The sequence below is a fragment of the Ipomoea triloba genome, chromosome 2 (assembly GCF_003576645.1).
Source record: "Ipomoea triloba cultivar NCNSP0323 chromosome 2, ASM357664v1".
NCBI lineage: Eukaryota > Viridiplantae > Streptophyta > Magnoliopsida > Solanales > Convolvulaceae > Ipomoea > Ipomoea triloba.
This window is the reverse complement of record NC_044917.1, coordinates 10,564,102-10,592,059: the sequence shown is the minus strand read 5'-3', so window position 1 is coordinate 10,592,059 and position 27,958 is coordinate 10,564,102. Positions and strand designations below refer to the sequence as shown.

The 27,958-nt window shown below is 33.5% G+C and overlaps 5 protein-coding genes across 8 annotated transcripts in view; 4 read left to right on the top strand and 1 right to left on the bottom strand.

Annotated features, from left to right (window-relative positions):
• Positions 1 to 2,575: 2,575 nt before the first annotated feature.
• On the bottom strand, positions 2,576 to 5,587 carry LOC116010375 (probable calcium-binding protein CML21). The gene is made up of 5 exons (XM_031249758.1): positions 5,429 to 5,587; positions 4,093 to 4,308; positions 3,477 to 3,679; positions 3,173 to 3,347; positions 2,576 to 2,967 (listed from the first exon to the last, which is right to left on the bottom strand). The coding sequence occupies exons 2-5, from the start codon at positions 4,271 to 4,273 to the stop codon at positions 2,852 to 2,854; spliced, it is 675 nt and encodes a 224-aa protein (XP_031105618.1). The 5' UTR covers positions 4,274 to 4,308; positions 5,429 to 5,587; the 3' UTR covers positions 2,576 to 2,851.
• A 2,600-nt stretch (positions 5,588 to 8,187) lies between these two features.
• On the top strand, positions 8,188 to 11,048 carry LOC116010374 (ataxin-10). The gene is made up of 3 exons (XM_031249757.1): positions 8,188 to 8,488; positions 9,138 to 9,827; positions 9,922 to 11,048. Exons 2-3 carry the CDS (start codon positions 9,221 to 9,223, stop codon positions 10,758 to 10,760), a joined length of 1,446 nt encoding a protein of 481 aa, XP_031105617.1. The 5' UTR covers positions 8,188 to 8,488; positions 9,138 to 9,220; the 3' UTR covers positions 10,761 to 11,048.
• Positions 11,049 to 11,822: 774 nt separating this feature from the next.
• On the top strand, positions 11,823 to 14,585 carry LOC116010738 (phosphatidylinositol/phosphatidylcholine transfer protein SFH13-like). The gene is made up of 8 exons (XM_031250252.1): positions 11,823 to 11,896; positions 12,750 to 12,802; positions 12,915 to 13,209; positions 13,326 to 13,425; positions 13,512 to 13,778; positions 14,019 to 14,096; positions 14,218 to 14,322; positions 14,556 to 14,585. Exons 2-8 carry the CDS (start codon positions 12,796 to 12,798, stop codon positions 14,583 to 14,585), a joined length of 882 nt encoding a protein of 293 aa, XP_031106112.1. The 5' UTR covers positions 11,823 to 11,896; positions 12,750 to 12,795.
• Positions 14,388 to 19,216, top strand: LOC116010677 (phosphatidylinositol/phosphatidylcholine transfer protein SFH13-like). 4 transcript variants are annotated; one of them, XM_031250174.1, is made up of 14 exons: positions 14,389 to 14,608; positions 14,721 to 15,015; positions 15,132 to 15,231; positions 15,318 to 15,584; positions 15,825 to 15,902; positions 16,024 to 16,128; positions 16,212 to 16,261; positions 16,355 to 16,454; positions 16,580 to 16,678; positions 16,791 to 16,904; positions 17,099 to 17,258; positions 17,915 to 18,267; positions 18,353 to 18,427; positions 18,931 to 19,216. In XM_031250174.1, the coding sequence occupies exons 1-14, from the start codon at positions 14,602 to 14,604 to the stop codon at positions 18,946 to 18,948; spliced, it is 1,821 nt and encodes a 606-aa protein (XP_031106034.1). In that variant the 5' UTR covers positions 14,389 to 14,601; the 3' UTR covers positions 18,949 to 19,216. The 4 variants fall into 4 exon arrangements, with proteins under 4 accessions (XP_031106036.1, XP_031106034.1, XP_031106035.1 ...); XM_031250173.1 differs by having other exon boundaries at positions 14,392 to 14,608; positions 17,879 to 18,267; XM_031250175.1 differs by lacking the exon at positions 15,825 to 15,902 and having other exon boundaries at positions 14,391 to 14,608; positions 17,879 to 18,267.
• A 4,450-nt stretch (positions 19,217 to 23,666) lies between these two features.
• LOC116010381 (GPI-anchored protein LLG1-like) overlaps positions 23,667 to 27,958 on the top strand; it is a 7,875-nt gene continuing 3,583 nt past the window's right edge. Inside the window, exons 1-3 of the mRNA XM_031249766.1 lie at positions 23,667 to 24,044; positions 24,223 to 24,279; positions 26,315 to 26,614. Of these exons, the coding sequence (XP_031105626.1) occupies positions 23,954 to 24,044; positions 24,223 to 24,279; positions 26,315 to 26,614 (448 nt within the window). The 5' untranslated portion in view covers positions 23,667 to 23,953. The remainder of the gene's footprint in view (positions 24,045 to 24,222; positions 24,280 to 26,314; positions 26,615 to 27,958) is intronic.

Sequence of the window (27,958 nt, the reverse complement as noted above, 5' to 3'; positions counted from 1 at the left end):
ATATATATATATATATATATATATATATATATATATATATATATATATATATATATATATATATATATATATATATATATGCATGTATACAATATTATATATTATATATAAAAAAGATTAAATTTTAAAATCATAAAATTTAAAAAATCACATCACATGTGCAACCAATAACATGTTCTTCTAATCCATGTGCAACGTTTGATGTTTCAACTATTTCGTTATTGATTAAAACCCCATTGTTCTGAGGCCCGCCCACCATATGAGAAATATGCTTATCCGTTTAACTTGTTAATGATCTCAATTTGTTAAGATGGACCATTCTGCACACAAATAAATAAAAATTGAGTTATAATTCATATAAAATTATTTTTAAAAAAATATTTGACTACCGCAAAATTTTAAATACAAAGAGACAACATCACACACAAAATACACTATATGCCAAACACATAACTTTAATCTAAATACAAATAATATGTAAAGTGTATATATACAGACACATTAGAAATCGGAATATATATTCCATATAAAAAAAATAAGTAAAAGAAATTTCAAAGTGCGTATATATATAGGCACACAAATACTTCAACATCCAAAAATTAAAATACACACACAGAATATATGTCAGACATATCTAAATACAAGTAATACACACACACACACACACAATAACAAGTATGCACTGCAGACCAAGAACAAATATATACAATCTAATAGCAAAAACAATTATATATAATATACTGCAAACCAAAAACTCTTGTAGACTGCATATATAGGACAAAAATAAAAGCATCTAAATGAGTTTTCATTAATTACCTTGATAATGAGTATATTTTTCAAGAAATTTCACAGACCATTTTTTCTTTCTGTGAGTAGGGTTTGCTACGAAGGTTTTAGTTTAATTCTAACTTTTATATATATAAAGAATTACATATGTTGATAAAACTAGGAAAAAGAGCACCAATATCTTTTTTCCATTCACTTTCCAAATTTACAAAATAATAACTAAAGAAATAAGAAATAACAATAAGGAATATTTGAGTATGCTTAATATTTAAAATAATTATTTTTTTTGGTAATGTTGTTTCATGAATAAAAAAGACTAAACTTGTTAAATAATTTTACTAATTTAAAATTGAATTATCATGTGGGTGAAATTCTTACCTAATCAACCAAATCAGTACTTTGTTTAATTCAATTAATTGGCCGAATTAACCAATATTTTATTATGTATAATATGTTTTATATTATATATTTGATACAACCATCTTGTACAAAAATTGTACTACAAGAGATGGCTCTTAATGTACAAATAATAGGCTAATGTTGTTAGAGGTAATCATTCGATTAATTTGATTAATTTTGGATCAAATTAATTTAATTTTTATTTTGTCACAATTACATTCGTTACCGCAATACCGCCATAGTTGTAATCCCGCCAAAATTCACATACATTTAGTGATAACTTAGGTTACGATACTACCATTCTAGTAATAATGACAACTTATACGTAACAAATACTTAATTAGTTTTCACAATTACCATACTATCCGTGACCAAAAAATTATCACAAAAATAGTGTTGACTAAATTATTTGTGACTAAATTACGAAGTGCCATAAAAAAATTGTTATTAAATGTCTTAATTCTTGTAGTGACCACTAGCGACCACGAAGCCAAAATGCAAATAGCAAGACCATAACAGAACCGCGACTAAGGGCTTCCACCATCTAAGTCTATGAGATATATAGACTAGAAATATAGACTTTCAATATATAAGAGTCGAGGTTATGAGGAGATGAAACTCGTGAGAGATCGAGAGTTGAGAGAGAATGAGAAAACATAGGAGTCTAAAGGAGAGAACACACGCGATTGTGCAAAGAGAAAGAGAAATATAGTCTAGGAATCGAAGATTTGAGATTTGAGCAACACACACACACATTTTCGGATTTTCGGATAATTCAAATAAAATTTTATACAACTCTACTCATTTAAATATACCCGCTAACAGAAAGGATACGGATCGGATTTTATATTGAAACCAAATAAATTGATTGACCGTACATAATATGTTAACTACATGCAAATAATATGTTAACTACATATACATAATATATTAATTGTAGTAGGCACAATTTATTAACCGTACATAATATGTTAAGTGCAACCACATAATTTGAATGTCGCTTTGGATTAGGGTTCACAATGCAATGTGGACCCTGATCCTTGATATAACAATTGGTTATTGTTTAACTTTAATGTGTCTTGGGTCATATTCATAGGGTTCAAAGCAAATTTATTCGTAGTGAGGTGTTTTTATTTTCAAGTAATAAATTCTAAATGGATGATAGAGTGTCTGTGAAGTATTCAAAATAAATTCAAATCAAGCATAGAATCATAAGATCTCTTCAGAAATTATTGTAAACACACTATACAATTATACATTTTACCTTGTACCAAATTTTCAGAGTTAATGCAATACAATTTTTCCATGTTCACAGTACCTTTGCATGTTGAGTTAAACCAAAAGAAGATGCATATAATGGAAAACCTAGCAAGAAGATGCACATTCTGACTTCAATCAAGTTATCAAGTTCAATAATTCAGCAAATATCTGGGAGGTCAGATATCTGCTTTCACCCATGACTCCATGAGGGCAATATCTAATGTTCTTATTATATTCCATATCTGCAGAATGCATCTTGTATTTACATGAGAAACACAAAGGAGAGAACAAAATGTATTGGCAGTTGGCCATGTAGTTTAGTTTGATCCTCCTACACAAGTACATATTGGCAAGGGATTAAAATCTATGGGGGAAGTGAGCAAATGAAATGCTGGTAACTTTTGAATTAAGCATTAGATTCATCATCTTCTTCCTCCATATCCTCAATACCAACCCAACGGGTAAAAGCAAACAAAAATTCTTTGAAGTTCACCATTCCATTTTTGTCCCAATCCATCTCTTCTGCAATACAGAACCATGGCATGTTAGTAAAATTCAAGCAACCAGTAACAGTCTCAGATAAATCATTGATAGAAGCTAAAATGCCAAAAATGTCCCATTCCTTTTTTTTTTTTTTTTTTTTGACATCTTTGTTTAACACAACACATGAAAGCCACATTCTCAGAGTGATTGCTAAGAGGGGGAGACAGGGAGGGAGATATCTCACCAAATCTTTTCAAGGCTATACGGCCAGATGATCCTTCTCCTGATGTCGTTTCATTTATTGCTTGTACCATCTCGCTTTTACTGACATAACCATCTTTGTTTATGTCCAAAAATACAAAAGCGTCAACCAATGTTTCAAATGTAGACTCAAGATTTGGCAGGTCCATCCCGGATTGCTGTTAGGGTCAAGGAATAACATCGAAAAAGTAATGAAAAGATACTATAATATGACAGAGCGACATGTGAAGATGAAAAGAGTGTTTTGCTAGATAAAAAGGATCAAGGAAAAAAGAGTAAATGGATACAGCATGCAGAGCATTAGACTTGTCCCTTAACAGGTAGGCTAGGCAAAGAAGAACAATGAATTCGTTGAATTTTATTCCCATATGATGGTTAATATCACATGCTTCAAAAAGATCGTTGATTTCTTCATCTGTAAAATTAATCTCCAGTTTATGAAAGCAGTACTTCAACTCCGTAGGATCTATTGCTCCATTCCCATCCACATCTAGAAACAAAAACACAAAGTTTCTTATCAGTCATCAGCTACCAGGGTTATTTTCTTTCTTCCTTGATCAGAATATGAAACAAATTATAGGTGGAAAAAAATGAATAGAGTAATGTATTACATTTAAAGGAATAAGTTAACTTAATAAATATGAATCAATTTGTCCAAAATGTTCAAAAGCTTGGCAAGAGTATATAACCAGCAGCAATACTATTTGAATTCCACTGTATGGATTATGAAATGAAAGCATTACTAGTAGAGAAAATATTACTGTTATAATGTAACTAAACGTGACTTATTTTCTTTTCCTGCGTTTCAAGGAATCAACTTTGATTTATAAAATTAATTTTTAAAACAGGGTCAGTTGACTGATTAATTATATACTGCATATGAAACAATGTGTGGGTCTGTACCGAATTCCTGAAATACAGCTTTGCATTTCTGCAAGTTCTCGTCAATTTTTGGGAACTTTAGTAACATGTTATCAAATGACTTAATGGAAGTCCCTTCCTTTTCTCTCCGCCGCATTGCCTCAACTATTTTTGCTTCTAGCTTTGTCTGTGGTACAGCAGCCTTACCCAATATACCTCCCATTGTTGATCAGAACGAATGTGGTTTAAATATAGGCCCTGCCCAAAAAAAATGCAGCAAGAGTTAGAACCGTTACATCCATATGCATATTTGTCAAAATTACCTTCCTACAAACTACAAAGTAAACCAAACAGTCCAATTTTCTAAAGATACTGAAATGAATGTCGAGGAAAACAATCAGAGACTTTCAAAAGTGGAATTCTGATGTTTATTCCAAGTATCAAAAGTTTAACCAAACAAGAGATGCTTCTGCTTAGCTGATATGCTATTATCCATACTGAGACTTCATCTTTTCATGTAAGCAACAAGAAATAATTTCAACTTTCAAAAGTGGAATTCTGATGTTTATTCATTTGATTCCAAGTATCAAAAGTTTAACCAAACTAGCTAGGGATGTTTCAGCTTAGCTGATATGCTATTATCCATACTGGGACTTTGGTCCTGTTTGACTTGGTTAAACAATCAATATGAGTGTTTGATTAATTAGCTTTTTGTAACAGCTTATTGGTCCAAAATGCTAAAATTCAAAAAGCTGCTCAAAACAGTTTTTTCGACAAGCCTTTTAGAAAGTCATTTTGTATGTAATAAACTATCAACTAACAACTAATTTATCAAAACACTTTTCTACAATCGGCTAATGCTATCAACTAATCAAGCATTCAAACTTACTAATTCAATCAACTAACAACTATTTATCAAACACCATTCATCTTTTCAGATAAGCATCCAACAAGGAAACACATGAAAATGAAAAATCAGAAGTCAATAGTGTTTCAGATTCAAACAATCAGCTAATATGCTATTATCCATATGATTATCACCCTAGAATAATCATTTTATTTTACTTTATTTTGGGATTAGCTAAAGTAGAAGGGGTAGGGGGTTAATTCCAGATATTATCTTCTCTTCGCCTCTTCCCTAATGACCTGAAAGAATCTGCAATCTGCCATAAATAAAGACACGCACAAAATACTGAGACAGAGGTCAACATGTTCACGGAAACAATACAGACCTTAATTAGCTTCTGCAAACCTATAAGAGAGACTGGAAACATACAGATTAGAGACAAGCTAATGGAAGATACAATAACTACACTTGATTAACTATATCATAATCATAATAATGCAAATATTTAACGACTGAGAAGCGAAAACCCACCAAGAAGAAGAAGAAGAAGAAGAGCCTATAGAGATGGAAAGAAGGGGATTTGATTGGGCAGAGCAGACAGCAGTGGAGCACTTGAGCTTCTCACCGCCTATAAAGAGGGAAAGGAAATTTGTATTAGGCCTATAAGCCATGGACAAGACTTTTTTCCATTTTCTTTTTTGGTTTGGTGTTTTCTCACAACCCACCCAACTAAACTAATTATATTTGTGCTAGATAAGACCTCAAAGTAACAAACAATTCGAGACCTTTGTTAAGATGAAAGATATGAATCATTTTATCTACATATAGACTATTGGTGTAAGAATTGAGTGTTTTTTAAAGAAAATATGAGATAGTCCTGTACTAAAATCTGGGATTTAGAAAGATCAATGTCATCTCATTCATCTCCATGAGTTAAGTTGTATTCTGTGTTTACTTGCCCACAAAAGCGAACTTACCTCAAGACTTCTCATATTTTGCCCTGATAGAGTTGTATATGATAAATCACGGTAGTTCAGTGACTTATTAAGTTAAATGACGGTTACTTAACGTTCACAATAAGGTGAAATTCTCATATTGTATCGGCCAATGCTCAATATATGCAATATAATGGTTAATTTAACATTCCTATATTTTTGTGTATTTATGGTGGATAGAATTGGTTAAAAACAAAATTATAGTTATAATGTTATACTCGATTGTTTTGAATAAAAAGAAAAAAAATAGTATTATTATGGCATGACTATTGTTGGTCATCTGCCAACAAAATTGTTTAAATGACATTAAATATGAGGACATTTTGGTATATTCAGTTTAAAGTGTTAAGTCGTTTTTCTTTTTATTGAATTCGACTTCACACTTCGAATTGAATAGACTAAAATGCATTTATATTTAATGTTATTTAAACAATTTTGTTGACAGATGACAAAAATAGTCATATCACAATAATACTAGAACTAAACAATGATGTTTTGAAAAAATAAAAAGACAAAGTAAACCAACACATATAAATCTATGATAAAAAAAAAAGAATTTAACTCAGTTTTTTATGATTAAATAATTTAGCTTGAATAATATATTATGATTATTTGCGAAATGATTTTTTCAAATCTAATCCCAATAAAATTTAGAGACAAAATAAAAAATATTTCACAAATAATTGATGACTAAATAATTATAACGGGTATAATTGAGAAACAAAAATTATAACTTTTCATATGTAATATGTGCAACAAATGATTTCTATCCACATAAATTACAACTTATATTCTGTCCCTAAATCAAAAGTGTGATTGTGACATTGTGGTACAAAAATGTTGAAAATTGAAATGATGATCAAGTGAACATTTGCAAAAGTCAGCTGATGCGACATTATTCTATTGGTTTATTCCTACAATAACAGTTACAGACTGACAGCAGGTTTTATTAGTTGTTTTTATTAATAAATATTATTGTATTAGTTTTTTATATAAAGATGTTTAATAAATTAATTATTTAATTTTAATGGTTAACATATAAAATCATGTGTAAGGATATGAATTCATTATTTACTTTGTTGACACTAAAAATTTGTTAATTTTGATTATTTTTATATTAGTAATTTAAATAGATTTTGGATAATATTGATATTATCTAATTTGTTAAATTAGATAATATAAATTAGATAATACCAAAAGAGTTTGAATTTATCCTACAACTATAAATAGGGCCTCTCATTTCTATGTATTCATCATAGGAAAAATCATAGAAATAGATTTGAAGCTTATTTAGAGAATTAGATATCATGAGCATAAAAGTTCCTCATTGAAAATCATGCCTATCATGTTGATCCAAACCTCCTGAAGATCAAGCCATTTGAAATCCGGAGGCCCTTCAGAAGAACAAGTATATAAGTTATTCTCTGAAGATCAAGCCATTTGAAATCCGTTCGGAGGCCCTTCAGTGGAGCGTTCAAGACATCAGTTGAAGAATCAGATGACCTCAGATGACCACATATCCAGAGCTTGTACTCATACCCACACCCCATATTGATATATACATGTAACATGAATTTTGAATTCCCAAATATATATATTCAAATTTCTTTGTTCACATATTTATTTTATATATTAAATATAAAATTCATAATAGTTTAAATTTTAAAAATGTCAAATAAGTTCATAAATTATTGAAACAAGTTCACACACTCAAACATATATTGTGCATAATTTTAAAATATATATGATACTCCGTACTTATTAGACAAAATATGCATATTACTAACACAAACTCATATTAAACATGCATAATCATAAAACAATTTAATATATGAACATACTAAATAATAAAATTAAGTTCAAAAAATAAAAAATTTTGTAACACCATCAACTGAGGTTCAATCTTATGTTGGAATAGCTAGCAATTTTTGCAAGAATTTGTTATCTTCTTTTGTCTTTTCTTCTACTTTGTTAGTTCCTAGAACATCTAATTTGGTAGCTCATTCTCTTACTTCAGTTGCCTACTCTCAATCGAACTAGTTGTATTGGAACACTGTCCTACTGAGTTTATCTCAGTTTTAATGCAATAATCGTATTTTTCTTGCTTCCAAAAAAAGTTCAAATAATAATTTGATTTTTTTATAGATAATATAAATTTTCTTGAAAAATCAAACTGCAAGACAAAAATTATTTATACATGTATATATATCATAAAGGGATTTAAATAAGCACAGCCCAAATGAATTAAAAGTCCAAAATTTTTAAATTTCCGGATCCAATTAATAAAACAAGGGTGAAAATCCTTCTTCTTCCATCACTCTGTCTGCGGCTTCACTGCAGAGAACAACGAGACGGCACTGCGGCGATGCTCCCGGAAGTGAACGATGAAGCGAACGGCGACGGTCGCCGCTCATCCCTCCGTTGAATTTCCGTACATCCACCATCGCCACAGCCTCCCTATGCCGGAACACCGTGACCGGTAGGGGCAGCCACACCTAGGAGCTCTGACAAGACGGCCGCCGCCGCCGCCGCCACCGGTTTTCGGCAAACGAAAACTGTTAAGGCACCACCACCGTCACCGGCAACCATCCGGAAGGTTTTTTTTTTTTTTTCTCCGAAAATCATCTATATATAATTTTTCTCAAAATTATTTCGGAAAAATTTATATATACACATATGAACATGTATTACGAAAAATAAATAAATATACTGTATTGTTCAATTTTATATATTATATAAAACACAGACTAAATTAAGCATTCTGCCAATAATTTATTGCTATAATGCTACATTTCTATTTGTAATAATATGATATAGATTATATTTGTATTTTTACTAGTATTGCCAGTTACTGGATTTTCTAGATATAGTATCTTGTGCTCTTCAAACAGTTGAAGTCTTAAATGGTTTCTCACTTTATTGACCATAGGTTTGTTTGCTTCAAGGTTTTAACAGGGTTAATTTTATTGCAATTGATAATTGAAGGATTGATTTTCTAATTACTAACAAAGGTTATAGCCCTAGAATTGCCTTCTCTGCGTTGTCATATGCATATTATTTTGTTGAAGGAGTGGGGATTTTAAACTCAATCTTAAGCAATCTGTAGCATCTCTTAGTGTAATTTCTTGATGTTAATTAACTACAGATAAAATTTCAACCTTGTTGCATTGTTTGGTTATCTTGTGGTAATATGAATTTGATATTTGCAGGGTTACTAACAGAATTCTATTATTTGTTTCCTGAAGGTGTCCTGAAATACAACAGGTGCTACTCAGTTACGGGACTCTTTTGAGTATTTTGATTTTTGTTGTAGCTGCTTGGGTAGAGAATGGATAGGGAAGTGGGGTTGGAGCTTTCTAATGAAGAAAATCTTATCCAACCATTACTTATTGCTTCAAAGTCTCCTACCATAGAAAAGGCTCTAGAGCAGCTTATTGACATTGCCAAGACTGCAGAAGGTCGTTTGGACCTTGCTTCCCAAAATATTGTTTCCCATCTCCTGCAACTATGCTCATCTATCCCATATCCTGCTGGTTGCTACATCCTTTTGCCGGCTTTGAAGTTACTTAGAAACCTATGTGCAGGAGAAATAAGAAATCAGAATGCTTTTCTTCTACAAAATGGAGCTGAAGTTGTCTTGACTATTATTAGATCTGTTGGATTTGCTTCTGATTATAATGACGAGATTGTTCGAATGGGGCTGCAACTTCTGGCTAATTTTGTATTGGCTGGTGGAGAACATCAGCGTGCTGTTTGGTGCCAATTCTTTCCACATGGATTCTTGAATATTGCTAGAGTAAGAAGTAGGGAAAGCTGTGATCCCTTATGTATGGTTATTTACACATGTTGTGAGGGTGATGATGGGCTATTAGCTGATTTATGTAATGAGCAAGGGTTGGCAGTTGTCATTGAAATTATACAGACTGCGTCCATTGGTATGCATTGATGATTTACTTACATTTATGTTTTTAAATATTTTTATTAAGATATAATAATGCTTAAGTAATTTGTTTGTTGTGTATTTGACAGTTGATCCCATAGAAAAATGGTTCAAGTTGCTTATATCAAGAATTTGCATTGAAGAGTCCTACATTGCATCAGTTTTCTTCAAGTTAGGTCCAGATTGTGGTGTCGAAAGTGGGCATTTTGTTGCTGAACAAGCATATATTTTGAGCATCCTTTCAGAGATACTGAACGAAAGAATAGAGGGTATAATTGTAAACCCTGATTTCGCCCTGTGCATTCTTGGGATACTGAGAAGTGCTGGCGGGGTTGTTGATTTTTCCACTAGAGGGGAAACTGGTCTACCAACTGGCAATGCTGTCATTGATGTTCTAGGGTACTCATTGACCATTTTGAGAGACATTTGTGCCTGTGATCATCTCACTGGAGGTTCAGATGATATTGTGGGCATGCTAGTTTCATCAGGACTAATTGAATCGCTGCTCGCTTTCCTTTCCAACCTTGAACCTCCAGCAACAATTCAGAAAGCAATGGACCGAGGGGAGACCACGTCTTCTCCAATTGCACGGTGCCCTTACAAAGGCTTCCGGAGAGACATTGTTGCTGTCATCGGAAACTGTGCATACCGGAGAAAGCAGGTGCAGGATGAAATCAGAACGAAAAATGGTATTATTCTGTTACTACAACAGTGTGTTACTGATGAAGATAATCCGTTCCTGAGGGAATGGGGCATCTGGGCTGCAAGGAATCTACTGGAAGGAAATACAGAAAACCAAAATGTAGTAACAGATTTGGAGCTTCAAAGAAGTGTAGATGTTCCTGAACTTGCTAGGCTTGGTCTCCGAGTAGATATAGACCCTACAACTCATCGAGCAAAGCTTGTTAACATACCCCACTCTGAGTAGTAGACTCATGGTGATGGACATCATTTCTGGTTAACAACAGATTTTTTTCCTTTTTCATATGACATGATTTGATGTCATTAACGCACGCTAGAGATTCCTTGTCTCATGTCATGTTGATGAAATATTTGGTCTAGATAACTTATTTACACATGTAATTAACAGTAATCTGGTAGTGATAGTCTGATAGATGTTAAGGCAGTCCAATTACTTGGTCAGTCTTGCTTTCATTGTTTTGGTGTAGTATGTAAATAAGAAAACTACAATTTCAAAAAAAAAATGCTGATTTCATCCCACTGTAGCACTATCTATGTCCTATAACAATAGAGAATAAGCTGCTATGCTATAAATCTCGTCTTAGATAATTCAATTTTTTTTCCACTGAGTTTTCTTAGCTTAAAATTTTTAATGAGGCAATCGATGTAACATATAATTTGACATTTGGGCTTTGTCCAATGAGAGAATAAGAGTGTTATCAGTATATATATATATATATATTGATGGCCATTATTTCGTGACATTTCCATTGTCACCTCTTCATTTTCTTCATTTATATTGTAGATATGAAGGGTCAAGTTTATTTCTTTTATATATAAGATCATATCTTTTATTTGTAATTGATAATAATTATTTCACAACACATTAATTAATTTTTAAAAACTAACAAGATATTTAAAATCCTTTCACATCCGTTACAAATTTAGTTACAAAAGTTCTTTTTGCCAAGCAATTATTAACCTTATACAAGAGCCCAAGCCTCATTCCTACTAGTCTTAGAATTTGAGTATTTGAGAATTTGAGATGACATGTATTGAGTAAGGTAAAAATTTATGTGAAATGAGTAGGATATTTGATTAATGATGCAGATTTAATTAGTTTCACGAATTGATACTCGTGAGACGATTTTACACCCATAGGAAGTAAATGTTAAAAAAAAAAAAAAGAGGCAAATTCTAATGATTTGGTTCCATTGTATGAATAAACGATGAGTGCATAGTGAATTTTGTCCGCCATGAAATAATGAAAAGGCGCGGGGAGGGGAGCTTCATATTTCCAAAAATTCGTTTAGTAAGAGAAAGAAAAAAAGAAAAAAAGAAAATAAAAGAACAAGAACAAAAGCAAAAGCCATCGATCGATGCGTACGTAACCTTCTACATATGCAGATAAAGACATCCAATCTTTGGTTTTCATTCCTTGTTCCCAGCTGAACGTATAATTTATTTTTTCTATGAAATGAGATTTATTGAGTTTTGATTTTACTTTACATTTCCCCCAACGTTTCGTGCGATATGCGATTCCAGAAAATCAACGTAATAGCTCTCTTCGTTTCGGTTTAGCTTTCGTTTTTTAGGGTTTCGGCAAGCCTTTGCTACCGCATTTACATTACCTGCATCTAAATAACGCATCTCCATATGTTTTCAATAATGTATATTGTTTAAAGTTAGCCTTCTTAATTTTCTTTTCTCTTTTAAAATTTCCTTTGCCCTATATTTCTAGATTAAAGGGCGGTCTGAGGGTATGTGTTTCTGGATAAGTCATTGCATTCTTATAGCACCAATGCCAGGTTTTGAATTGTATAGGGTTGTTTAAACTTTTTTGGGCAAGGGAAATGAATGAAATTGAGTAAATTTGAAGCATTCTGGATCTTAAGATATGTGCTTAGTTTAGTTTTTGCGTCAGTACTTTGTGAATGCAGTAATCTGCCATTAACTTCGATGCATTTTCTTTCTCTGCCTTTATATTTTAACCACACTATATAGAGAGAGGAGTAAAATAGTATGTGTTTTTTTTTTTTTTTTTTTTTTTTTTTTGCATGGGGGATGATGGAATCTTTTAAAAATTCCTTGAATGGAACAATGCCTATTTAGCAAAACATAGTAATCTAGGAAAAAGGACCCGAATTGTCTAGTTGGAATGATATCTTTGCTGTTTTCTTTTGTTTTAAACCTGATTGCTTTTGCATTCTAACTCCTTTACTTTTCTTGGTGTCAGGGTGAGATGCATCTTCAAATGTTTTACTGAGGAGTAGCTGGATAAGATGTCTGGTATAAGCTCTGTTTTAATATATTGTAATGCAGAATTATTGTCCTTTTGCTTTTACTGTATTTCATGTTATCCCTTCGTTAATAAATTCTTAATCATGCATATTTGGCCTAGGAATGGAACTGTACGATGAACCAAGAGAAAGGAAATCTAACTTTGAAAATTTAGAAGAGGAAAGACGGAGATGTGGAATTGGAGTTCTGAAGAAAAAAGCAAAAAATGCTTCAGGTAAGTTCACTAGGTCACTGAAGAAGAGAGGGAAAAGGAGAATCGATTACAGGGTTCCTTCAGTATCCATTGAGGATGCACGTGATGCAAAAGAGGAGAGTGCTGTTTATGAACTGCGTCAAAGACTTGGCTCCCAAGAACTTCTGCCAGTCAGACTGGATGACTATCACACTCTGTTGAGGTGAGTTGCTTGCTTTATATATGAGATGCAGCTTTGTGCTATGTTTTTGCACATATTTTCCACTGCAGAATGGACAACTAAGGTTTGATACAAGAAAATTTACTTCTGCTTTGTAGATTTTTGAAATCTAGAGACTTTAATATTGACAAAACCGTTCACATGTGGGAAGACATGCTTAATTGGAGGAAAGAGTATGGAGCAGACACAATTTTGGAGGTAATTGCATATTATCTTGCACGTTATATTTAGATCATATGCGCCTATTTAATTTTCCCACTGTCCTTGCACTTATTTACTGACAGGACTTTGACTTTGAAGAGCTGGAAGAAGTGTTGCAATATTACCCCCAAGGATATCATGGTGTTGACAAGGAAGGCAGACCAATATATATTGAAAGGCTTGGACAAGCTCACCCAAACAAACTAATGAAGATAACCACCATAGAACGCTACTTGAAGCATCATGTCCAAGATTTTGAGAGGGTCATACATGAGAAATTCCCTGCCTGTTCAATTGCGTCTAAGAGAAGAATCTGTTCGACAACTGCAATATTAGATGTGCAAGGCCTGGTATGGTTCTTCAACTGAAAACTATCTTTTGTCCGTTCCTTTTTGTCAAGGAGAGTGTTACTTTATTGAATGTTGTGCTTTCCCCATAATGTTTGTGAGTGAATTTCACCTTTTTGGCTTTCTCCTATATCTTATGCGATACAGACATGGAATTTATGTTGCCACTGGATCTGCTCACTTTAGGCATTTCATTTTCTAGCGGGTAATTCTTTCATGTACTAAAATGGCAGTCTGATTCAGGGAATGAAAAATTTCACAATGACAGCTGCTAGTCTTTTGTCAGCCATGGCAAAAATTGACAGTAGCAACTATCCTGAGGTATTATGACCTCATAATAATTAGAGTGCTTTATTACTATTATTATTTGTATTTCCCTTAGAAATTCTCTAGATTTAGCTCTAATTCATTTGCCCATATTTATCTTCAACCTGAACTGCAGACACTGAATCAGTTGTTTATTGTTAATGCTGGGCCTGGGTTCAGAAGGGTGCTCTGGCCTGCAGCACAGAAGTTTCTGGATGCAAAGACTATTGCTAAATCCCAGGTATATGTAAAGTTTGGTATTGGNTTTTTTTTTTTTTTTTTTTTTTTCTTTTGCATGGGGGATGATGGAATCTTTTAAAAATTCCTTGAATGGAACAATGCCTATTTAGCAAAACATAGTAATCTAGGAAAAAGGACCCGAATTGTCTAGTTGGAATGATATCTTTGCTGTTTTCTTTTGTTTTAAACCTGATTGCTTTTGCATTCTAACTCCTTTACTTTTCTTGGTGTCAGGGTGAGATGCATCTTCAAATGTTTTACTGAGGAGTAGCTGGATAAGATGTCTGGTATAAGCTCTGTTTTAATATATTGTAATGCAGAATTATTGTCCTTTTGCTTTTACTGTATTTCATGTTATCCCTTCGTTAATAAATTCTTAATCATGCATATTTGGCCTAGGAATGGAACTGTACGATGAACCAAGAGAAAGGAAATCTAACTTTGAAAATTTAGAAGAGGAAAGACGGAGATGTGGAATTGGAGTTCTGAAGAAAAAAGCAAAAAATGCTTCAGGTAAGTTCACTAGGTCACTGAAGAAGAGAGGGAAAAGGAGAATCGATTACAGGGTTCCTTCAGTATCCATTGAGGATGCACGTGATGCAAAAGAGGAGAGTGCTGTTTATGAACTGCGTCAAAGACTTGGCTCCCAAGAACTTCTGCCAGTCAGACTGGATGACTATCACACTCTGTTGAGGTGAGTTGCTTGCTTTATATATGAGATGCAGCTTTGTGCTATGTTTTTGCACATATTTTCCACTGCAGAATGGACAACTAAGGTTTGATACAAGAAAATTTACTTCTGCTTTGTAGATTTTTGAAATCTAGAGACTTTAATATTGACAAAACCGTTCACATGTGGGAAGACATGCTTAATTGGAGGAAAGAGTATGGAGCAGACACAATTTTGGAGGTAATTGCATATTATCTTGCACGTTATATTTAGATCATATGCGCCTATTTAATTTTCCCACTGTCCTTGCACTTATTTACTGACAGGACTTTGACTTTGAAGAGCTGGAAGAAGTGTTGCAATATTACCCCCAAGGATATCATGGTGTTGACAAGGAAGGCAGACCAATATATATTGAAAGGCTTGGACAAGCTCACCCAAACAAACTAATGAAGATAACCACCATAGAACGCTACTTGAAGCATCATGTCCAAGATTTTGAGAGGGTCATACATGAGAAATTCCCTGCCTGTTCAATTGCGTCTAAGAGAAGAATCTGTTCGACAACTGCAATATTAGATGTGCAAGGCCTGGTATGGTTCTTCAACTGAAAACTATCTTTTGTCCGTTCCTTTTTGTCAAGGAGAGTGTTACTTTATTGAATGTTGTGCTTTCCCCATAATGTTTGTGAGTGAATTTCACCTTTTTGGCTTTCTCCTATATCTTATGCGATACAGACATGGAATTTATGTTGCCACTGGATCTGCTCACTTTAGGCATTTCATTTTCTAGCGGGTAATTCTTTCATGTACTAAAATGGCAGTCTGATTCAGGGAATGAAAAATTTCACAATGACAGCTGCTAGTCTTTTGTCAGCCATGGCAAAAATTGACAGTAGCAACTATCCTGAGGTATTATGACCTCATAATAATTAGAGTGCTTTATTACTATTATTATTTGTATTTCCCTTAGAAATTCTCTAGATTTAGCTCTAATTCATTTGCCCATATTTATCTTCAACCTGAACTGCAGACACTGAATCAGTTGTTTATTGTTAATGCTGGGCCTGGGTTCAGAAGGGTGCTCTGGCCTGCAGCACAGAAGTTTCTGGATGCAAAGACTATTGCTAAATCCCAGGTATATGTAAAGTTTGGTATTGGTGTCTGATGTGTGGCCTAGTTTCAACTCTGACTGTATCTTTTGCTTTCCATCACTTGCAGGTTTTGGAACCTAAAGATTTGAACAAATTGCTTGAAGTGATTGAACCGAGGTTTGTTTATTTATTTATTTATTATTATTGTTATTATTATTTTTTGACTTGCTATCACAGACAATATTATTTCTGGATTCCTTGTCTTAACAGTGAACTTCCTGACTTCTTGGGCGGATCGTGTGCTTGTCCTGTTGAGGGAGGCTGTCTAAGGTCTTGCAAGGGTCCATGGAGTGATCCAGATATAATGAAGGTCCCTGTTTTCTGCAGATTTTATTTTTCTATTTTCAATCACTTATCCATTATCATATTTCTGTTTTGATAACCACTGGAAAGGAGTTCAGAATCTGACATATGTCTTTCCTCTACTACTTTTAGCTTGTATATAATGCTGAGGCAACCATGGCTGGACAGATTACTAGAGGATGCCTTGGACAGCAAAAGATTGATTTGTATGTCCATATTCGCACAATGAAGGTAATGTTCATTGTACTTTAAGCTTGTAATGCATAAGCTTTATGCCTTATTTTGCACTCAGCTTTGAAAGCACTAGCTTCCTTCCTTGTATGATTTCTCTTAATTTTATCAGGAGAGACATAGTGATGCCTCAACAAATGAATCCATTTCAGACATTGATGACTCCTGTAATCCTAGTAGACAAAATAGTAGCACTTTTCAAGGGCTTGCCCCAGTTCATGAAGAAGTGAGTGCTATATTCAATAGATTCCACTTTTGTTGTTGTTGTGAGGCATGTTCACACATCAGAAAAAGAAAGAAAACAGAAAGAGCATAAATAAAGAGGGCAGATGTGCATTTGTGCAAAGATATGCACACATGATTGTTATGAATTATGTACATATTTGTTAATTTTTGTGACTAAAATGCTGGCACATGCAGGCAAGGGCATTTGCTTTAACTCCTGGCTACAGTTGCAATGATCATGTAAGCCAACGTCATAGAGATATTGATAGTGAGGAACGGTTGGAGCATTGCGAAGATCACTCAGCTGGAAGGAATATTAATGATTTCCCGGCCTATGCAAGATCAAATTCTCAAGGTTAGTGTTGCATTTATTTTCTCACTTTATACAAGGACATAGGCTTGCTACGATAATCACTTTGAGGCATAAATAGTGAAGACAGCATTGAGATTTCTATTTGTGTTTTTTGGGGGTGGCTAATTTTACTATAGTTTTAACCCTAAGCTGGATATGATTTTACTTTATGGTTCAGGGAAGTACTATTATTCATATTTACACCATGGGAATTATTATTGTTGTTGTTTTGGCTATGGTTTAAGCATAATATTTGGGATAAGTATGAAACTTATTCAACTTTATTGTTCAAGACATCTGTTGAGTCCTTTCTAAGTTAGTATGTGGCAAATTTGCCTTACAAAAATTCTTCTGTAGCCATTAGGGAAGACCGTCCTACTCTTCTTGGGCCCTGCTTTGGCTGTGTTTGAAACACTCTTCCAGATGCCTAACATCTCTAATCAAATGCCGCTTTCTTTCATTCTTTTAGAAAAATCGATTTTCTTTCATTCTGTGCTAAATAATTTTACAGAAAGTGGAAATCATTTGATCTCATGTTCACAATTGTAATTAACGGTGCAGATGATACTTAAAAAAATCAACCTCAATTGATAATAACATTTAATATTGATAGTGTTCATTAGGTGGTGGGATGATGCATTTGTTTGATGTCATCCAAGGAAATCTCGTGACCAGATGTTTCAGCTATATGGCAAGGTCATTGATATCTCTCATACTCACACTCTTAACCTTTATCCGGATTCTTCCTCTCGAGTATTGGAGGGGACACACAAATATTCGCCCTTATAATGCATTAGAAGAGAGGCAAGACACCCACTCTTCTAGTAGCGGTGGAGCTGTTAACGAAGAAGACCAGATGCACCCATGTTTCCAGCGCCTTCAGAAGCTTGAACAATTACTAGACGAGCTAAACAAGAAGCCCGCTAACATCCCATTGGAGAAGGATAAATTGATTCACCAATCTTTAGACAGGATCAAGTCAGTAGAATCCGACCTCGGAAAAGCAAAGATGGTAAGCTTTCTCATTCTACTTCCAGACTTGACCTTTTAGCCTTACTGAAACATTCAGTATAAATGTATAATCACGTATTCAACAGGAACTACGCTCCACGGTGATCAAGCAGAATGAAATTACAGAGTTACTAGAGAATATACGAGAGTCGAGATTTTGTGTAAGTAAATTCTGGAAAATAAGATTATTTTGATATGCGTTATCATTTATTTGAAATGACTAAGACTCTGCTTGGTAAATGGCTGTTAGTTGATAGCTGTTAGCTGATTGGGTTAGAGGGTATGATTAGTTGATAACATTAACTGATTGCGTGATTGTAGAAAAGTGTTTGGTGAATTAGCTGTTAGCTAATAACTCTTTGGCATAATTTCTTTTCTCAAAAAGCTAAATGAAAAAGTTATTTTGAGCAATTTTTTGAATTTTAGCATTTTGGAGTTACAAAAAAGCTGATTACCCAAACATTTATATTGATTTTTTAACCAAGACAAACAGTTAATTGTGGTCAAATAAGCCGAAATTGGCTAATAGGCTAACTATTGTACCAAACATGACCATTATCTCGCCCCAAAAGGTTGAATCCCCATCCTAAAATTACATTATTTGCTAATACGGAAGTATTTTTTGTTAAATAATAATATAACACAATGGTATTTGGTATTGCAGCGACGGAAGTTTTGTTGAAGTTGAGATTGTTGAGATTTGCCTCTTAACCCTCCCTCCCACCCTGCCATGATGAGGATACCTGAAGAAGAGCTGTAAAAAGTTAAAATTTTTGTTTTCCAAATTTTATTTAAAATTGAAACCGCAGCTTTGGACTTGTATGTTTGCGGGATGCATGTACATCAGCCTCGCACAGTTTTGATAGAGTTGAAAAAGGAAAACCTCAATTAAAAGATTTTACAAGAAAAGGTCAATGAATTGATGTTTATATAATTTGTATTGAAAGTGAAACTGAAAAGTACCAACCCCATCTTGCATTAAACTAGATAATAAACATACGTCAAAATGGCCGGTTAGCACTTCAGCTGAAAGCGATATTGCATAACAGTTGTATTATAATTAATTTCTTTTTATTTCATTTTTTACTCTATGTTATTCTGACATATTTATATTTAAATTGATATAAAATGAGGGGTTAACAGTTTATTTATTTATTTTTAAATAAAATCAAGACATGATTTTGTCATGTGCATGTTTCTTGTCAATCGTTATAACTTGCACCACGGTGTACATGGCAATGTGCACCACGAACGTAAAACGACGTCGTTTCAATGTTAGTGGATGCGGACGCGAATGACTTCAGGGAATTCATTATCTATATCATTATCTAGAATACACAAAACGTTTGCCTATAATACACAGAATGTTTGCCCAGAATACACAGAATATTGATGCAAAATACACAGAATTCATCATCCTAACATTCAAATGCACAAACACATCACAACCTATGTTAATAACATGAATACACAGAATATTGACACAAAATACACAGAATTCATTATCCTAAACATTCGAATGCACAAACACATCACAACATGTGTTACTAACATGAATACACAAAACGGTTGACTAGAATACACAGAACGGTTGCCTAAAATACACAGAATGATTGCCTGGAATACACAGAATATTAACATAAATACAAACATCGGCCGAACCGGGAAACATGATTTCCAAAAAAACGAACGGTTAGTTTACAATGCTCAAAACGACGTCGTTTACGTACGTGGTGCACATTGCTATGTGCACCGTGGTGCACAGTATAATTTGCCGTTTCTTGTGAGATGGGTTAGATCTAATAAAAATCAGTCAGAACAAAATTACATATATAATCAATATTTTAAATTTTAAATTTTATATATAATATTTTATATCTTAAATGTAATATTTTAATTTGAATCAAAATTATAATAGACAATATCATCAATATTTTAAGCCATCAAATAATAGCATCACAAAATTGTAAATATAATAAATATTTAAGCCTTATATATAATATTTTATAGTATACTTTAAGTCTTATATATAATATTTTATAACATAAATGTAATATATATTTTGTAGGAAATAAACTTAATACTTTAAACTTTATATATAATACACATCTTGTAGGAAATAAAATAATAACATAACAAAATTGAAATATCATCAATACTTTGAGTCTTATATATAATATACGGAGTACTTTATAGGAAAATTATAATAGACAATGTATAGTAAATATCATTACATACTACATAGCATATATAAGATTCAAAACTCACGAATTGAGAGTTGAGACCCATGAAAAAGTATAATTTGTCATAAATGACTAACCGTTATATTCTTATTTGTAGTCTTTCTCCGTCCGTTAAATGATCCAGGCTCACTTGTGGGAATCAAACTCGAGTTATCCCAAAATTCTTACCCACAAAAAATGTTCATTTGCCACTCGAGCTACCATTGGATTGAAGCAATATACTCTTTGAAACCTAATTCAATTGTCAAATAAACCAAATTTCCTATCACTATGAGTCTATGACTATGAGGTTGATAGGACATTTGGTGTTCATTTGACCTTTCATTAAAAAAAGTCTATCCAATCGTTAAACAAACTCTAGCAAATTGAAAAGGAAAATTTTTCGTTTTATTTTACATCGTGTAGGCTATGTTTACACCTGCAATTTGTGATGAAGACATGATATTTAAAAAAGAAAAATAAATTTGTCAAGTGAATTGCAAGCTACAAGTTACAGAGTTCACGCTTAACTCTACCAAATGTAATAGAGCGGACCAAATTATTAATAGAATGAGTTGGAATTGCAGGTATGTAAATAAAATAAGTGAATAAATTACAAATATCTACTATACTAATAAGAGCCAAAGAGAGTTAGGCCTAAAATGGATAGAAAAAATGGCGGTCAAATTATTTAATCAAATGGATGGTTCAGATGAATTATTTAATCAAATGGATGGTTAAGATAATTCAGATTAATATTATTAATAGAGATTACCTAATTTAACCTTACTTTTATGATTATCCGTTAAGTTTTCCGTTAAATATTATCTTCTCCGTTAATATTTCGTTAACTTTTAACTTACCCATTAATTTCTATAAGAAAGGTCTTAGGTTCGAACCTCATCTCAATCAAATTTGACATAATTAAGTTTCTCACTCTATTTTACTCTTATTAAATTAAATAAATTAGTAGCTACAACAAAAAATGATATATATGTATTTATTTAATTTAGAATTATGTATCTGCAATACCTTTATTTGAAAAAAATTATTCATTATCAAAAAATTAAATTAAATAAGAGAAATAATTTCATTAGTTATATTGTCTTTATTTACTCTCATGCAAAGATTCTTTACATTCAAATTTATCAATTGATATTCATTACATTGTCCATTATCTTATTTTTACAATATCTTGTAATTAAATATCAAAGTTATAGTACAAAATAATGTTATATATTTATTTACCAAGTATTTTATTAATACTATGAAAAAAAATTTTAAAATAATTTGAAGCTAATTATATTAACTACTTGGGAATTGGTTGACAAAGAGAGTACTCAAATAATAACCCAACAAATTGAAGCGGAATCACTCTATTTTACTCTTATTGAATTAAATAAATTAGTAGTTACACCAAAAAATGATACATATGTATTTCTTTAATGCATTGAAAAAAATAAAAAAGAATAGTTTGAAACTAATCATATTAACTACTTGGGGGATTCGTTGACAATGAAAGTACTCAAATAACCCATTACCCAGCAAATTGAAGCGAGAAATTACATTTTAATATCTTTGGAATATATAATATTTTAAATTTTCAAATTTTTATTAATTTATTTAATCTTCTTTCTTAAACTAGGGATTTCTTTATCCACAATAACTCATTCAACAATAATGGTTGAACCAAATGAACCACAAACAGAACACCTAAAGGAAAGTTCATAGCTCCTATATCATAATCTCATTGCATGACGTTGTCATCTATGCTATCAACAATAACCGAATTGCAAATAACACACTACCAACAAAAAAGAAGAGAACAAATAGTAAAGATGAAGACAATGACAATATTACTCAAAAGAGAATTAAGAACACTTAGAAAAATTCAAATTAAAAGTAGTACTACCTTCGTCCCATTTTGGTTGTCTGGTTCGTTTAACGAGGCTTAACTGAAGTTATTTTTAATTCAATTTTTCATAATACTAAGTTTAACATTAATATATAAAATTTATATATTTAGAAACTACATTAAAAGTACTATTAAACACAAAAAATTAAATTTAAAAATAATAAAAAATTATTAAAGAAAATAAGCAATGAAGAAAGAGTTAGTTTGACTAATGAATAGCAAATAAGACAGGTAAAATGGGACAGAGGGAGTATTTATTTAGACTATCATTTTTAAACCAAATATTTAGACTATCGATTTTACAAGGTTGCAAACATTTATTTTAGTAATAATTATAATGAATTTTCTATATTATCTTTGATTCATATACTTTGAGTTAGATATTTAAATAAAAAAATCCGACATTCAATTACCCATGTATAAACTTCTCCTATATAATCTTGCATTGATATACTTTCAAATATTTATTTAAATATAAACATTGGGCATTAACCCATTCGCGCAATGCGCGTATAAAACTAGTGACATAAATAAGACTCAGTTTTAAGGTGATCGAGAATAAAATTTTGAATTTAATATTTATTATTTGGGCAAGTTTATACAATAAACCATAGTGATCCAATGTGAAATTGATTATTAAATTTTTTTATAATAATAAAAGAAAATGAAATAGTTAATGAACTTTTTTTTTTTGCGACGAAATAAATACGCAACCACTACTCAAAGTATCCAAAGGAGTGTATTGGGTATATGTGTGTGATGAGCTCAACCCAAAAACGTGTTTGTAAGAATTAAATTTGTAACCTTGAGATTTGCTAGTCATGTTTTACTTACTTTCTTTCCAAAAGGTTGAATCCTCAACTCAATGACCTGGCCCGAGCATCTGAAACTTGGGAAGATCATGATAACTCTGAACACATAGGCTAGACATTTGCATACTACGCACAAATGTACCTCTTCATTTTGAGAGGTTGCTCCAACACTGTCGCCGGTGAGATTCATCCATGACCTTTCTTCCTAAACTTCACCTATGCAAACATGCTTCATTTACTTGATCACTTTCGGAGTGAATTAATGAAATTTTATCTCACTAAAATCTTTTATCAATTAACAAAATGCACTTCAAATACTGGTTAAAAATTTCTAAATCAAAGAAATGATGAATATATGTAGTAAATCTCGGGAGAAATTGAATGAGGTGTGAGGTGGAGCCGACTAGCCGAGGAAACATGTTTTCGTGTTGACGACCTAGTCTGTACTGCTGTACTCCATCAACAACTATCTGTAATCTGTCTCAGTCTCTCTCTACGAAACCCAGCTGTACTCTGCATTTTTTTATTCTTTCTAATTCTTCCAATTTTCTTTTTAATTCTTCCGTTTCTCCCTCTTCTCGAAACTGATTGATTTTTACTCTGTATTTGCCCATTTCTGTAAAGCTAGAGCTACCAACTCATACAGGAATAACGAAATCTCAAATCCCACTATTCATACGCGTTTTCACGCCCCATTTTCATATTGACTAGCTCAGATACAAGATCTTTCACGCAACAATGGAGTTGGGACACAGTTTCTGTCTCTCATTTTTACTGCTTTTATCTCTTTCGCTGTTTGTAGGCTTTTCTTCATCCAGTTCTATCTCAGGTGTGCATATTTATTGAGTTTAAGTTTTCTTGATAAACTTTAGTATATTTCTTTTCTTTTTTTTGCAAATTGTGTGCGGGTTTTGGGTAAAGTTTCCTTCTTTGATCTGATACAGTTTCCTTTTTCATCTGATTGATTTACATTATTTGTTTGGTAATTTGATGTGTTTATGATGCAGATGGTGTTTTTGTTTCTCAATCTTCCACTGGGAGAAATCTCCTTCAGGCTAAGAAAGGTACTTCATTTCTTTCCCGATCTTTATGATCTATGATCCCTAGGCCATTATGAAGTTCAAATCTAATGTGTTCTTTCCCAGAGGAGAGAATTGAAAGGCTTTAAAGTGGTTGTATGTTTAAATCTGTTTGATAATTGATATGATATTTATCTCATGTTTGTGCCTCTTTTGTTGCTATTTAGTCATCTGACTGGTCTCAGACCGGCCTTGTGCGTCAAACTCCTTAAATGCCATGATTTATGATTATGATTTTGTCTTTGTGGTTTTCTTTTCCTTGGGAAAATGGCAGTTTTGGTTCTCCAATTGAGGGAAAATAGTTAATTTAGTTCCTCAAATAAGATTGTGACAAAATTAGTCCCTGATGTGATTAGTTGGCACATTGCCACCACAAGAGAATGGAGGGTGGTACTTAATTTTGAGGGGTTCTCCCAAATTGGACTAGTCTTTTGGGATGAGCTCTTCTCTTGTGCTTGAGTAGCTATCTTTGCCATTTTCCGGTTTTTTCTTTAAAGAACAAAAACCTGTCTAACTGAAACGACTATATTGGGATCAAGGCTCTAAAGGATTGGGATTTTGTGGTAATGTTGTCTTGGTCAAGTACAAAAAGCAACTAAGTTTAAAGTTTGGAAATTTTGTGCCACTATTTTCCTTTCTGGATAAAGGTTTTATCAAAAAACCAATAGTGTTTCCATTACTGTCGAATGGATAAATTGGATTACTTAGATGATGTTTCTTTAGAGCATAGTTGGCTAGGCTGTGCACTTGAAATCATGAAGAATGGGAATATATCTGAAAGGAAATCTTGAAGAAGTGTACTTGGACAAATTGTGCTTAAAGAAATTTATCAACTCTTTTGGGATTTCAAGGTCAAAGTGCAACAACAAAACATCTAATGAGTGTAATGGAAATGCATGCAAAATGAACTACGGCATTCAGGAATGCTTCAAAAGAAAATGTAAGATTCAAAGAAAGTATCCAGGTAACCAGCTTGGTTGACGTGAGTGGCCATGTACTCTCATCTCTTAAGAGAGGTCGGGAGTTCAAAACCCTCTCTCGTATGGAAAAACCAATATGGCCATCACTATGCCACTTAATTGGGCCGGGCTGGTGCGAGCATGGATTAGTCTGAGTATGGTGCAGGCTTAAAGGTGCCTCCTATAGTTAGGATGTACTCAGGACACCTCGTGGTCTAACAAAAAAAGAAGAAGAAAGTATCCAGAAATTCATAACTTAGAAAAGTAACTTATTGGAGATTAGGAAAATTCTTTCCTGCCTATTTTATTTTAGCTTGATAAACAAATGATAAGGCCTTCTAGGATCAAGCCGGATTGGCATTCCAGATTTTCTTAGGAAAATTCTGTCCCCATATTTGAAATATCCAATCATCCCCAAACCCAAGCTTTCTTCCCAATATGTTCTCAATTCTACCCATGCTTCCATCTTCAGTCAAACATTGGATTGTAATTCCAATCCATCATCTATTAAATCTTGCTTGAAGTGCAAGGTAATTAACTGTTCTGTGTAAAGAGTATTTGTTATGTGCTCTGCTTCCATTTGGAGACTGAATGAATGAATCGGATTACATGAATATTTTTTCTTTTCAACCACTGCATAGCTCGTCTACTTCAAGTTTGAAAAACATAATAATAGAGCTGAAAGGAAAAACTTGAACAAGTATGCTTGGGCAATCTATGCTCAAAGAAGTGAAGAACTGGACAAAATCTTTCCCATTTCAAAGATTACGCAATTGACAAAGCAAGACTTGAAGTGTAGAGGAAATCTATGCAGAATATTAAACAGAGTTTTGTAAGGAATGTGAACTCGTAGAGTGTTAGAAATATTCACTCCAGCCTACTTTTGCTTGTTAAACAAACAACAAATGAAAGCTGCAGAAGAACTATGGGGATGTAATAAGTAGAAAAGTGTTTGAGAAAAGTTCTTGATTCTGATTCTGCTTCAAAGAATTCTTTCATCTTGATTGTAGCGTGGAGATCTTACACTAACTCAAAACTTTCGCTCGCTGTTTAATATGCAGCATGCCCGATAAACTTTGAGTTTCAAAACTACACCGTGATCACCAGCCAATGCAAAGGACCACAATACCCCCCCAAGCTATGTTGCGGTGCTTTCACAGAATTTGCTTGTCCTTATGCGGAGTATTTGAATGACCTGACAAATTATTGTGCTGCTACCATGTTCAGCTACATCAACCTCTATGGCAAGTACCCACCTGGTCTCTTCGCCAACGAGTGTAAAGGAAATAAGAACGGCCTCGAGTGCCCTGCACTATTGCCATCAGAGTTATCTAATGATCACAGTGGCACTTATATCAACTGTAAACCATCTTCCATGCTAGTGTTTGCTGCAACATTCCTAGTTTTGTTGGCCCGGTTTATCTGAAGCTGTATTATACTGAAATGTTTAAAACTGTGAGGCTGGTATTGTTGTATTTTTCAACAGTAGAGCTTAATGCATATTTGTATTACACAAAATGTGTGTATTTAAAATCTTGGAAGTCAAAATTCTTTTGGTGACATTATATATTGTTTAAGACATTGCAAATTGTTGAAGAAGAAAAGATAGTATTCCTAGGACTTTATTTACAAACAAATACATGGACTACAATATATAGGCAGTAGAAGGAATATTAATAGAACCTAGGGATACTAACAGTCATCTAGGAAATAAGAAATAATAAAAGCACACTGAATACAATGAATCTCAACATCCCCCCTCTAGCTGGAGCGTGGATATCAAAGGCTCCAAGCTTGTTACATAAATATTCAACTCTAGGACCTCTTAAAGCTTTGGTGAAGATGTCAGCCAACTGATCATTTGTACCCACAAATGAGGAAACAATTTCCCCAGATGCAATCTTTTCACGAACAAAATAACAATCGATCTTGATGTGTTTTGTTCTCTCATGAAAGACAGGATTGGATGCAATATGCAAAGCTGCTTGATTGTCGCACATTAGTTTCATAGGCCCTTTCATGCAGAATTTTAATTCAGTCAGGAGATGCTTTAACCAGATTAGTTCACATGTTCCCAAGGCAATTGACCGATATTCTGCCTCTGCACTTGATCGAGCCACCACATTTTGCTTCTTACTCTTCCAAGATATTAGGTTGCCACCAAGTAAAACACAGTACCCTGATGTTGATTTTCTGTCCCAAGGGCACCCAGCCCAATCTGCATCAGTATAACCGATAATCTCTGTATTTCCATGATCTTTGTATAACACACCGGTCCTTGGTGACTTCTTGATGTATTGCAAAATCCTAATGACAGCATCCCAATGGCTATCACACGGAGAGGCCAAAAATTGACCCACAGTGCTAACTGCAAAAGAAATGTCAAGGCGAGTGGAGACTGTTTCAATCCATAAAGAGAGCGTTTTAATTTGCAAACCAAGCTATCACACGGAGAGGCCAAAAATTGACTCACAGTGCTAACTGCAAAAGAAATGTCAAGGCGAGTGGAGACTGTTTCAATCCATAAAGAGAGCGTTTTAATTTGCAAACCAAGTCAGTCTCCCCCCCCCCCCCCCCCCCCCCCCCCCCCCCCCCCCCCCCCCCCCCCCCCCCCCCCCCCCCCCCCCCCCCCCCCCCCCCCCCCCCCCCCCCCCCCCCCCCCCCCCCCCCCCCCCCCCCCCCCCCCCCCCCCCCCCCCCCCCCCC